The following is a 10,968-nucleotide window of genomic DNA, read 5'->3' on the forward strand; positions in this document are numbered from 1 at the left end:
GTTTATACGCTGTATATGGAACGGCAGCTCCGGTTTTAACGCACCCGCGTCCCTGTCAGGGCGCGAGCCGAGCGAGAGCTTATAAATAAACGCTGCCGAGCCGAGCTGGTGAGCGGCTTCCTTCTCTGCTTCAGAGCGGGGGGCTGGGAGCCAGGACTCCGGGGTTCTCTCCCAGCGGGGGAAGGGAGCGGGGGGGCTGGGAGCCAGGACTCCAGGGTTCTCTCCCAGCGGGGGATGGGAGCAGGGGGGCTGGGAGCCAGGACTCCGGGGTTCTCTCCCAGCAGGGGGAGGGGAGTGGGGGGGCTGGGAGCCAGGACTCCGGGGTTCTCTCCCAGCGGGGGATGGGAGCGGGGGGGCTGGGAGCCAGGACTCCGGGGTTCTCTCCCAGCGGGGGATGGGAGCAGGGGGGCTGGGAGCCAGGACTCCGGGGTTCTCTCCCAGCGGGGGAGGGGACTGGGGGGGCTGGGAGCCAGGACTCCGGGGTTCTCTCCCAGCAGGGGGAGGGGGGTCTGGCTCTGTCACTGACTTGCCACCCATAGCCAGGCTGCCCCAGCCGGAGGGTTAACGGGCCCGTCCAGCGCTGGGCCCCAGCCCAGGGAGAACGTGTGGGAGCCTGAGCAGGCCCCAGTGTGTCTGTCTTGGGGGGGAGCTGGCTGGGAGTATCCTCTGAGCAAAGCATGCTGGGAGTGGGAGGAGCTTCTGGGGCTATAAAACACAGGCCCCCAAAGCCCTGCCTAGAGCCAGTGTGAGGGGAGCTGCTGGGGGAGGGCAGGTGCCCACAGGGGCAGGGGGCACCCGGGGCCTCGGGGGCTCTGTGGGTCTGGTGCTGGCAGCCCTGCCCTGGGCCATGCGCTGCCCTAGCCCCAGGAGAGCAGTGGGGGCCGGGGAATGGGCTCGGCACAGCTGGTGCGGTTCTGCCATGTTTTGCATGGCTGGTGCAAAGGGGGGTGGTTCTGATGTCGGTGGAGTGATGCTCCTCACTCCCAACCTGGGGGTGTCCCCCACCTCTGCCGGTGCCCCTCACTCCCGACCCGCAGCCCCTGCCAGCCCACCTCTGCCAGTGCCCCTCACTCCCGACCCGCAGCCCCCTGCTAACCCTGTGCCTCTGAGCGCCGGCTCTGAGATCCGGGGAGTCATGGCCTGTCTTGCCCCAGGGAGCTGAGCCCCCGGCTCTGGAGTCCTGATATGACGGGGGCTGGTTTCCGTTTGCCCAGCCGAGAACAAAGGCTCCCCAGTGCCTCGCTGCCAACCTCCCCTTATCAGGGGGATTAAGACATTTTGCAATTGGGGGGTGGAGGCCCATCAGAGAAGGACAATCCTCCCCCTTTGCTCTGGGGGCTGTTCCGCAAACTGATATGGGGGCGGGGGGTGGCCCGAACATGCCAAGTTCCTGCAGGACCTGGTTACACAATGGGATTTACAGCAATTCCCCCCATCACCCTCCCCATCATCAGCTCAGGGTTCTGTGCTCCTCACTCCCGACCCGCAGCCCCCTGCTACCCCAGCTCTGGGTTCCCCCCTGCACCCAGATCTGCGGTGCCCCTCACTCCTGACCCACAGCCCCCTGCCAGCCCAGCTCTGCCCCCCAAGCCCTGCCAGTGCCCCTCACTCGCGACCCGCAGCCCCTGCTAACCCAGCCCTGCCCCCTGCAGCTCTGCTGGTGCCCCTCACTCCTGACCTGCAGCCCCTGCTAGCCCGCTCCAGCCTTGGCTCCTTAGCACCCCCTGCAGCACCCCTCCCCCCCACCCCCCGGTTCCCATCAGGTCACCCCCAGGGCTCAGGCCTCTCTTGCTTGGGCATGAGACACCCCCTCCCCCGTTAATCCCCCTGCCCCGCTATCTCGCTGGCACAGGCAGCCCATCAATCACCGAGCTGAACAAATCAACCTGACACCAGCCAATTTAGGGATCAGTGTCAGGTCGCCCGGCTAGTGAGTGGCGATTGCCAGCCGGTCCCCCCGTCACGCGCAGGCCTGCCGCACCTTCCGCTGCCGATATAAAGCCCCTGGGGGCGCCGGGGGTGGCACAGACGGGCCATGGCCACCATCGTACTCGCCCTGTTCCTGGCGGGCTGCCCGCTCCTGCGCTGGACGGCTGCCTCCGTGAGTATCTTTGCCAGGGCCAGGGCGGCCCGGAGGCTGAAATCACCTGCCCGCCTTGGACATGGGTGAAATCCTGCCGGGACCTGGCCGTGCTGCGTGCCCATGAAATGTCCCCTGGGTTTCCCCTCCGCCCGCCCCGATCCCCTCTGCCCCGGCCGCTGCACCCTCTGACACGCTCCTCCCCAGAAGTGGCTGCATTCCCGTGGTGCTTCGGGGAGGGGACATGAGACGTGACGCTTGGGTAACGGGTCCCGCCTGCTCCCCGCTCCCCCTTCCAGGCCGTGCAGAATCTGAGCAGCGTGATGGACGCCAGCGGTCACTGCGTCTGCACCGTCATCCTGCCCGACGACACCTTCCCCCTGCGGCGGATCGAGCTGCTGGAGACGTCCGCCCGCAACCTGACCCTGCGTGTGCAGCGGGAGATGGAGAAGGTGAGGCCGGGGAGGGGACGGGGGGAGAACCGAGGGGTCAGGGGCCCCAGCTCTGCGTGACCTCGGGCGAATTCCTTCCCCCCTGGGCCAGGGCAGCGTCGGCCCTGGGGCTGGTCCTGGTCAGGGCAGGCTACGCAAGGGTTGGGGCCCACAGAGCCGCCCTGGAGCAGCCGTTCTCGGGGCACTCAGCCCTGGTGCAAGGCCTGGGCTGCGTGTGGCACAGCTGCCCTCTGCTGGCCTGGCTCTCGGCACCGTCGGGGGGGGGGCGCCCCTGGCCCTGGCCCTGGCTCTGGCTCTGGCCCTGGCCGCCGAGGGCCAATTTTAGCCCATTTCTTGCCACTAGCGAATCACTCGCCAAACAAGCGTCCCCTGCCCCCGCTCTCCCCCCTCCCCGGGGCTCCGGGCTCCCAGCGTCTCAGTGCCAAGGCCAAGCCCAAGGGAACAACGAACAACGTCGTCCCGGGACTCGCCGGGGCCCAGACTCAGCCCACCGGAGCGAGACACCCCCGCCCCGTCAGTCTCAGCCCTGCCCCCCCAGCTCCGGGCGCCCCCTGTTCCGGCGCTGGGCGGCGGCCGCTGGACGGTTCTCGTCAATGTCGTTAGTGAAACTGACCCAGGCGCGGAAGGGAACCTTTCCCCCGAACTCCCTCCCCGGGGATCTCGCCGCTGACTCTGTCCTGGCTCGAGGGGAATCTGGGCTTTGTGTCTTGGTTCCCCAGATTTCTGCTGCCCAGCCGGTGGGTGTGACCGAGACGGGCGGGGAGCTCCCCCCACATCCAGCCTCCCCCAGGGAGTAACACGGGTGTGAATCCAGAGTCACCCCCGACTGCAGTAGGGCCGGGGCTGGGTTCTGATCTCAGCTGCTCCAGTGTGAATCCGGAGTCACCCCCGACTGCAGTGCGGTCAGGGCTGGGTTCTGATCTCAGCTGCTCCAGTGTGAATCCGGAGTCACCCCCGACTGCAGTAGGGCCGGGGCTGGGTTCTGATCTCAGCTGCTGCGGTGTTAATCCAGAGTCACCCCTGACTGCAGTGCGGTCAGGGCTGGGTTCTGATCTCAGCTGCTGTGGTGTTAATCCAGAGTCACCCCTGACTGCAGTGCGGTCAGGGCTGGGTTCTGATCTCAGCTGCTGTGGTGTTAATCCAGAGTCACCCCTGACTGCAGTGCGGTCAGGGCTGGGTTCTGATCTCAGCTGCTGCGGTGTTAATCCGGAGTCACCCCCGACTGCAGTGGGGTCAGGGCTGGTTCTGACCCAGGGGAGTAATGTGGATTTACACCAGATGAGGTCTGACACCCCCTCCCTGGGTCTTTACTTCCTCCCCTGGCAGCTCCAGGAATACGGGCAGCGCCTGGCGTGGTACGAGGCCAAGCTGCAGAACGCCAGCCGCCGGCTGCAGCTGCTGGAGACGGGCGACCTGACCCCCACCGAGCTGGACTTCCAGGAGCTGCGGAAGGAGATCGGCGAGATGGAGTCCTTCGTGGGCCACCTCCGCTCCTCCCTCAACGGGAGCGACACCACGGTGGAGGTGGTGCACCGGGAGGTGAGCGGCTCGCGGGGCCGGGCTCTGGCAGGGCTGGGCTCAGATCCCGTGTGGATCAGACACAGGCTGGCCCGGGGGCGGGAGACGGACTGTGGGGGCGTTCGGGGCGACCCCTGATTCCCGCCCGCGCTCAGACCCCCGGCTGGCCCTCGTGTTGGGGGGGAGGGATTCCCCGCAGCGTGGAGTGGCAGGAAGAACCAGCCAATTGCAAGCTGGGAAGGGCGCGTGTCGCTCTCTCACGCCTCTTCTGCGGCCAATCGCTTCCTTTCCCGACACAGGCCACGCCCAGGGGACAATCCAGGTGAGCCCCACCCCAGAGGAGGGTCCCACTCCAGAGCAGCCCCTGTCAGGGTGGGACTGATGCCATGAAGTGCCCTCAACACCGACCCCACCCTCCTGGGGGCTGGCACGGGGCCCACTGCCAGGCCGGCCTTCCGGGGCTGCAGCGGGGGTTGGATCCCGCCCGCAGCAGGGAGAACTCAGCCCCGGCCTCTCCCCCCATGTGTGGGGCCCCACCAGAGCCATGTGGTCGCCTGCACACACACGGGTCAACACCTGCTCCCAGCGACGGGCGCAGGCTCCCTGCAGACCCAGGCAGCGTCACTCACACTCAGGGCAGCTCCCCCCACCCAGCGAGGGGCTCAGGCTCCCTGCAGACCCAGGCAGCGTCACTCACACTCAGGGCAGCTCCCCCCACCCAGCGAGGGGCTCAGGCTCCCTGCAGACCCAGGCAGCGTCGCTCACACTCGGGGCAGCTCCCCCCACCGAGCGACGGGCTCAGGCTCCCTGCAGACCCAGGCAGCGTCACTCACACTCGGGGCAGCTCCCCCCACCCAGCGACGGGCTCAGGCTCCCTGCAGACCCAGGCAGTGTTGCTCCGTTGGTTCTGCTCAAGTCACATTTTCAAGCTTTTCCTCGCAAGCGCCAGGGCTAGAAATGTAATTCCCCCCAGCCCCCCACAGACAGGCAAAGTTACAACAAAGGGTTAACCTCCGCGTACCCGATTCATTCCTCATCCGGGTCAGGTCCATGTTCAAAGAGCCTGGCTGAGGATCCTGCCTTGCCGGCTGGGCAGCCCCCTCTGCGGAGGACGCCGGACAGGGCGACCCCGTTTCTAGGCCCCTGTCCCCTTTGGGGCGAGTCTCTGGTGTTGGTGGGCGGTGGGAGGCTCGGCCGGGGCCGGGGCTGGGCCGGGCCGAGTTCGCTCTGTGGCTGTTGGGAGGAGCAGTCCTGTTTCTCCAGGGACGGGCCGCACGGAGTCTTGCTGCTACCGAGAACGAGAAACGCGTGGCGGGGCCGTTGGCCGGAGCCTGGCGGCCCGAGGGCAGGGCCCCGCTGGGACCCGGCAGGATTCCCGCCCTTTCGACAGCCTCCTCCATGGCCCGGTGGGGCCTGCGCTGCTCTGCCCCCTCCCCGCAGACGTCTCCAGCCTGACGCCGGCAAACCCTGCGCCCTGCAGCCCCCTCGCCCCGGGCGCCCTTGACCCCCGCCCCGTATCTTGGTCTTTCAGCTCTTTGTGACTTTCTGCCGCCCCACCAACTACGTCCTGCCCTTCGTCAATGTCCGGGGCAAGTCCCTCATCGACCGGCGCTGGAACTGCCCCCTCATCTACCTGCTGCGCCGGACCCAGCGGGCCCGGGCCTGCGAGCTCCTGGCCGCCCCCCAGGGGCGGGGCGAGCCCAGGGAGGACTACGTCATCCTGGCCCCCCGGCGCTGGGACAGGAGGTCTCACAAGAGGTCCTTCGCCTGCTGGAAGCCGCAGTGAGCCGCCAGCCAGCCGGGCCCCGGGGCGGAAGGGTGAGGCTGGCACAGGGGGACTGGGATCCTCGCCCCCCGGAGGCCATCGGCCACCCGCCCACGGGCTCGGACGCCCCCCGAATCTGCTGCCGAGCTCGTCAAGTGGAGCTGAGCTTCCCGCCCCCGGCTCTCCCCGTGTGGCACCCGGCCCTGGAAATCCAGGAAGGGTTAATCGGGGCCAGTGATTGACAGTTGCCTCTCCCTTTGTCCCACCCCCAGGGGGCGTGGCATAGTTTTGGCCACACCCCAAGGCTTGGCGGGCTCTGGCGACTCCCAGGCGGTCGCGAAGTCGTTCCCGGGCCTGGCTGCAGCAGGGAAATGTGACCCCACCGCCAGGGTCCAGCTGCCACTGAAATCCCGAACTCCCCCAGGAGTCCCAGCGCTGGACCACCCTGTCGTGGGCTACACCCAGCCGGGGCCTGGCCCCCTCCGCCAGGGAGAAACGCGGCCCCAAGGCGGCCTACCCCGTGAAAGCGCCCCTGCTCCCTTGTATTTCCCTGCATGCTCTGCCCCCCCCCACCCCCCCGCTGCCTGCATGTCCCTAGCGCCGTCCCAGCGTCCCGTTAGCCGCGGCCAAAGAAACAAACTGCAATAAAACCGGTTCTATTTCACCATCCTCCGTGGTCTCGCTGGCCGAGTTCATTTCCGAGCCTCGGGCGGGACACGCTCCAACACGCGTGGGACCCCCGCGGGGATCGCCCGGCACAGCGGCCAGCGTGGGCCGAGCACCCGGGACAGCCACCTCCTGGGAGCGCCTGGCCGGGCGGGGCCGCCGGCCAGCACAGCACCGGGGCCGGCACCAGGGCCGAGCTGTGCAAATCCCGGATATTTGGGTTCTCTGAAGAACAGTCGTTTTGCGTCGAACCGAAAACAAATCGTTTTGTGCTGTTTGGTGCATCGAAAAGTTGTGCGGGGGGGGATTTATTTGGGGCTGAACGAAACGTTTTGCTTGTTCCCCTTTCGTTTCGTTATGGGGCCTTTTTAACCCTTTGCCGTGGGGTAAGTTAGAGCGAAGGCTGGTTCTCAACAGAGGCCCGTTGAAACCCCCAAACACGACCCAGGCCGGGCGGCTCGGAATTGTTTCGGGGTCGGGGGGGGGGTTTTCCAGCTGAAACAATTTGGCAAAACCGATGCAAATTCACGAAATGTTTTGGCGTTTTGCCAAATCTGCATTTTTTCCCCTAGAAAAAAGTTTGGGACCCAATTTCCCCCCAGCTCTTGTGGGGATTTGGGCCACGGGCTGGGGGGGCCACTAGACGCCTTCCCAGCTATTCTCCAGGCTGGGTTTCCCTGTCCCCCCTGCTTCAGAGTTCGGGGGCACGTGGCCACGAGGCGCCGGAGGGCGACTATCTGCAGCGTGTCCTGGAGCGTGACCTGGAGTTACTGGCTAAGCGAGGGGGCCGGCCGGGGACGGGGCATTTTTGGTGACATCTGGCTGGGTGGAAAACTGCTCCGAGCTCGCCGCTGTCAGAGCCGCTGCTCTGGGGCGGGGGCGTCCGACGGAGCTGGGTGGCTAAGGGGGCACCGGGCAGGGCGGGAGGCTGGGCACCGGGGGGATCCAGCGAGGGGGTGCCTGGAGCCCTGCTTCCGCCGGAGAGGGGCGCCCAGGCCCCGTGGGGAAGGGCTGACGCTTGCCCTGTTCCTTGCAGCTCCAGAACATGTCGGTCACCGTGAGCGCCCTGGAGTCCTACGACAAGCACCACGTGGTGGCCATGAGGCAGGAGCTGACCGCGCTCAGGCAGCGCTTGGCGGAGTGTCAGAAGGACAAGCCCCTGCTGGGACGGCAGCCGCCGATGGGTGAGTCCCTCCCAGGGGCGCTCGCTGGGCTGGGGGTTCCGGGGCCCCTCGAGGGGGCACAGCCCCATGGTTCGGGCTCTCGGCGTGGGCCCCGGCACTGCCCCAGAGCCCCCGTGTGACCGACACGGCACCGCGTCGCTCTGTGCCTCAGGGTCCCGTCTGAGAAGTGGGGCTAGCAGCCCTGGCTGCCCCCCCGGGGAGCTGTGAGGGGCTCAGACGCTGAGGGGCTGGGGGCCAGACGGAAAGAGGAGGCCGAGGAGGATGGAGATGAAGGGAGGCAGGGAGAGTGTCAGCAAATCCAGGGCTTTCAGACATGGCTCAGGGGCCAGCAGGCGAGGCTGGTTTCCTCTGAATCGTTTCACCCACTGGTTGGCCTGAATCCCACTCCTGTCAGAGCCGGCTGCGAACCCAGGAGTCCTGGCTCCCAGCTCCAACCACTAGACCCCATTCCCCTCCCAGAGCTGGGAGAGAACCCAGGAGTCCTGGCTCCCAGCCCCTGCTCTAACCACTAGACCCCACTCCCCTCCCAGTGCCGGGGAGAGAACCCAGGAGTCCTGGCTCCCAGCTCCAACCACCAGCCCCCACTCCCCTCCCAGAGCCGGGGAGAGAACCCAGGAGTCCTGGCTCCCAGCCCCTGCTCTAACCACTAGACCCCACTCCCCTCCCAGAGCCGGGGAGAGAACCCAGGAGTCCTGGCTCCCCGCCCCACTCTCACCACTGGACCCCCCCCATCTAACCCATGTGACTCCCCATCCCCCCAGGCACGTGCGACCACCAGGGGATCTGGCGCATCGGCAAGCCCACGGTGGTGCAGCTGAACTGGCGGGGCGCGAGCTACAAGGCCGGGGCCTGGGGCAAGGAGTCGGCCCTGCGCGCCGGGCGGAAGGAGCGCTACTGGGTGGCCCCCCTGAACCTGGACGGCCGGCGGCTGGACTCGGTGCGTCTCTACGGCTCCTACCAGGACCTGCTGCTGGCCCGGAACCCCACGGACCAGCTGATCACGGGCTTCGGGCAGGGGGCCGGGCCGGCGCTCTACAACGGCTCCTTCTACTACAACTGCTACAACGCGCGGGACCTCTGCCGCCTGGACCTGGAGAGCGGGGCCGTCGACCGCAAGGCGGTGCCCAACGCCACCTTCAACAACCGCTTCTCCTACGCGGGCACCAGCTGGCAGGGCCTCGACCTGGCCGCCGACGAGCGCGGGCTCTGGGTGCTCTACGCCACCGAGCACAGCGAGGGCGACATCGTCATCGGCCGCCTCGGCCCCGGCTCGCTGGCCCTGGAGAAGACCTGGCAGACCTCCCAGTACAAGCCGGCGGCCACCAACGCCTTCATGGTGTGCGGGGTGCTGTACGCCACCCGGGCGGTCAGCACCCGCCGCGAGGAGATCTTCTACGCCTACGACACCCGCACCGGCCGGGAGAGCCGCCTCAGCCTGCCGCTGGACAAGGTGACGGACGTCGTGCGGTCGCTGAGCTACAACCCCACTGACCACAAGCTCTACATGTTCAGCGATGGCTACCTGCTTCGCTACGACGTCCTCTTCCGGCCCTAGTGCCCGGCCGCACGGCCAGCTCCCGGCGCGGGCCGGCCTCCCGCCTCCTCCGGCCCAGCCTTCTCCGTTCCTCCATCCCCCTCCGCCTCCTCCGGCCCAGCCTTCTCCGTTCCTCCATCCCCCTCCGCCTCCTCCGGCCCAGCCTTCTCCGTTCCTCCATCCCCCTCCGCCTCCTCCGGCCCAGCCGTCTCCGTTCCTCCATCCCCCTCCGCCTCCTCCGGCCCAGCCTTCTCCATTCCTCCATCCCCTTCCCACCTCCTCCGTTCCTCCATCCTCCTCCGGCCCAGCCTTCTCCGTTCCTCCATCCCCCTCCACCTCCTCCGGCCCAGCCTTCTCCGTTCCTCCATCCCCCTCCGCCTCCTCCGGCCCAGCCTTCTCCGTTCCTCCATCCCCCTCCGCCTCCTCCGGCCCAGCCTTCTCCATTCCTCCATCCCCATTCCACCTTCTCCGTTCCTCCATCCCCTTCCCACCTCCTCCGTTCCTCCATCCTCCTCCGGCTCAGCCTCCTCCGTTCCTCCATCCCCTTCCCGCCTCCTTTCCCCCCTTTCATTCGCCTGCAAGCTCCCATCCACCCCTTCCCTTTCCCCCCCCCCACCTCATTCCCCCCCTTCCCTGCCCCTTGCTCCCCGGATCCTTTCACTCCTTCCTGCCCTCTTCCCCAGCCACTGCCCGGCTTCCTCCTCTCCCACCTCCAGCTGCATCACTAGAGCCAACCAATGTGATTTTTTTTCTCTTAAACCTCTTGGCTAGAACTAAGTTTGCTCAAGGGCCAAGGGAGATTCCCCCTCCCGGCTCCCGGACTCTGCCTCCTGCCCCGATCGGGTTTCTGCCACCCCATGCAATGCAAGCGCGGGTGGGGCTGCGATCTCAGCTCCCGATCCCCCTTTACCCTAAGTCCCCTGCCCACGGCTGGATTGGGGCAAAGGGACCAGAACGGACAATCAGACCTTTGGGGTTTCCGGGTCATTGTTCTCTTGGGTTTCCATTCATCCCATTGCCTCACTGGCGTTACAGCCAGGACCAGTTGGGCTCCCGGGATTGGGGGTTAGCGATTCCGCTTCTCTTGCGTTTTCTGAGGCCCCACCGGAGCCTGATTTTGCCTAGAACTTCCTGGTAGCGAATAAACGTGATCATGTGACCGCAGCCCCCGTTTGTGGTGTCACTCAGAGCAGTAACCGAGCGCCGCGCCCAGGGCCGGGGAGGGATGGTCCCTGCGTCTCGCGCACGGCGCAGGCCAGTGCCCCTCGCCTGCCCAGCGTGGGGGCCGGGTTGGGTTAAAGCCACTGGCCGTCCTGCCACTGGGCCAGGCGGCGCGGTGAGTCGTGCAGGGCTGCATTGCCGGAGCAAACCAAACATACCCTGGCTCGGCACTAACAATAAATCCCCCAGGGCTCGGCCAATGGGAAATGCACTAAGAATTAATCCACCCAGGGCTCGGCCAATGGGAAATGCACTAAGAATTAATCCACCCAGGGCTCGGCCAATGGGAAATGCACTAACAATAAATCCCCCTGGGGCTCAGCCAATGGGAAATGCACTAAGAATAAATCCACCCAGGCTCGGCCAATGGGAAATGCACTAAGAATAAATCCCCCAGGGCTCGGCCAATGGGAAATGCACTAACAATAAATACCACCACCCCCGGGCTCAGCCAATGGGAAATGCACCTACAATCCCCTCCCTGGGGCCCAGCCAATGGGAAATGCACCTACAATCCCCTCCCTGGGGCCCAGCCAATGGGAAATGCA

The 10,968-nt window shown here is 66.6% G+C and overlaps 1 protein-coding gene across 1 annotated transcript; it reads left to right on the forward strand.

Moving 5' to 3' along the window:
- The first annotated feature begins 1,764 nt into the window (after positions 1-1,764).
- On the forward strand, positions 1,765-9,337 carry LOC120388726 (olfactomedin-like). The gene is made up of 5 exons (XM_039510755.1): positions 1,765-2,101; positions 2,380-2,532; positions 3,859-4,071; positions 7,518-7,665; positions 8,427-9,337. The coding sequence occupies exons 1-5, from the start codon at positions 2,036-2,038 to the stop codon at positions 9,218-9,220; spliced, it is 1,374 nt and encodes a 457-aa protein (XP_039366689.1). The 5' UTR covers positions 1,765-2,035; the 3' UTR covers positions 9,221-9,337.
- Positions 9,338-10,968: the final 1,631 nt, after the last annotated feature.

The sequence above is a fragment of the Mauremys reevesii genome, linkage group 22 (genome assembly GCF_016161935.1).
Source record: "Mauremys reevesii isolate NIE-2019 linkage group 22, ASM1616193v1, whole genome shotgun sequence".
Taxonomy (NCBI): Eukaryota; Metazoa; Chordata; order Testudines; family Geoemydidae; genus Mauremys; species Mauremys reevesii.

What these genes read in the sequence shown, in the direction of transcription:
- LOC120388726 (XM_039510755.1), top strand. Translation starts at nt 2,036, where the DNA reads ATGGCCACCATCGTACTCGCCCTGTTCCTGGCGGGCTGCCCGCTCCTG. An exon ending in TGCGCTGGACGGCTGCCTCC is followed by an intron (nt 2,102 to 2,379) that starts GTGAGTATCTTT and finishes TCCCCCTTCCAG; the next exon opens with GCCGTGCAGAATCTGAGCAG. An exon ending in TGCAGCGGGAGATGGAGAAG is followed by an intron (nt 2,533 to 3,858) that starts GTGAGGCCGGGG and finishes CTCCCCTGGCAG; the next exon opens with CTCCAGGAATACGGGCAGCG.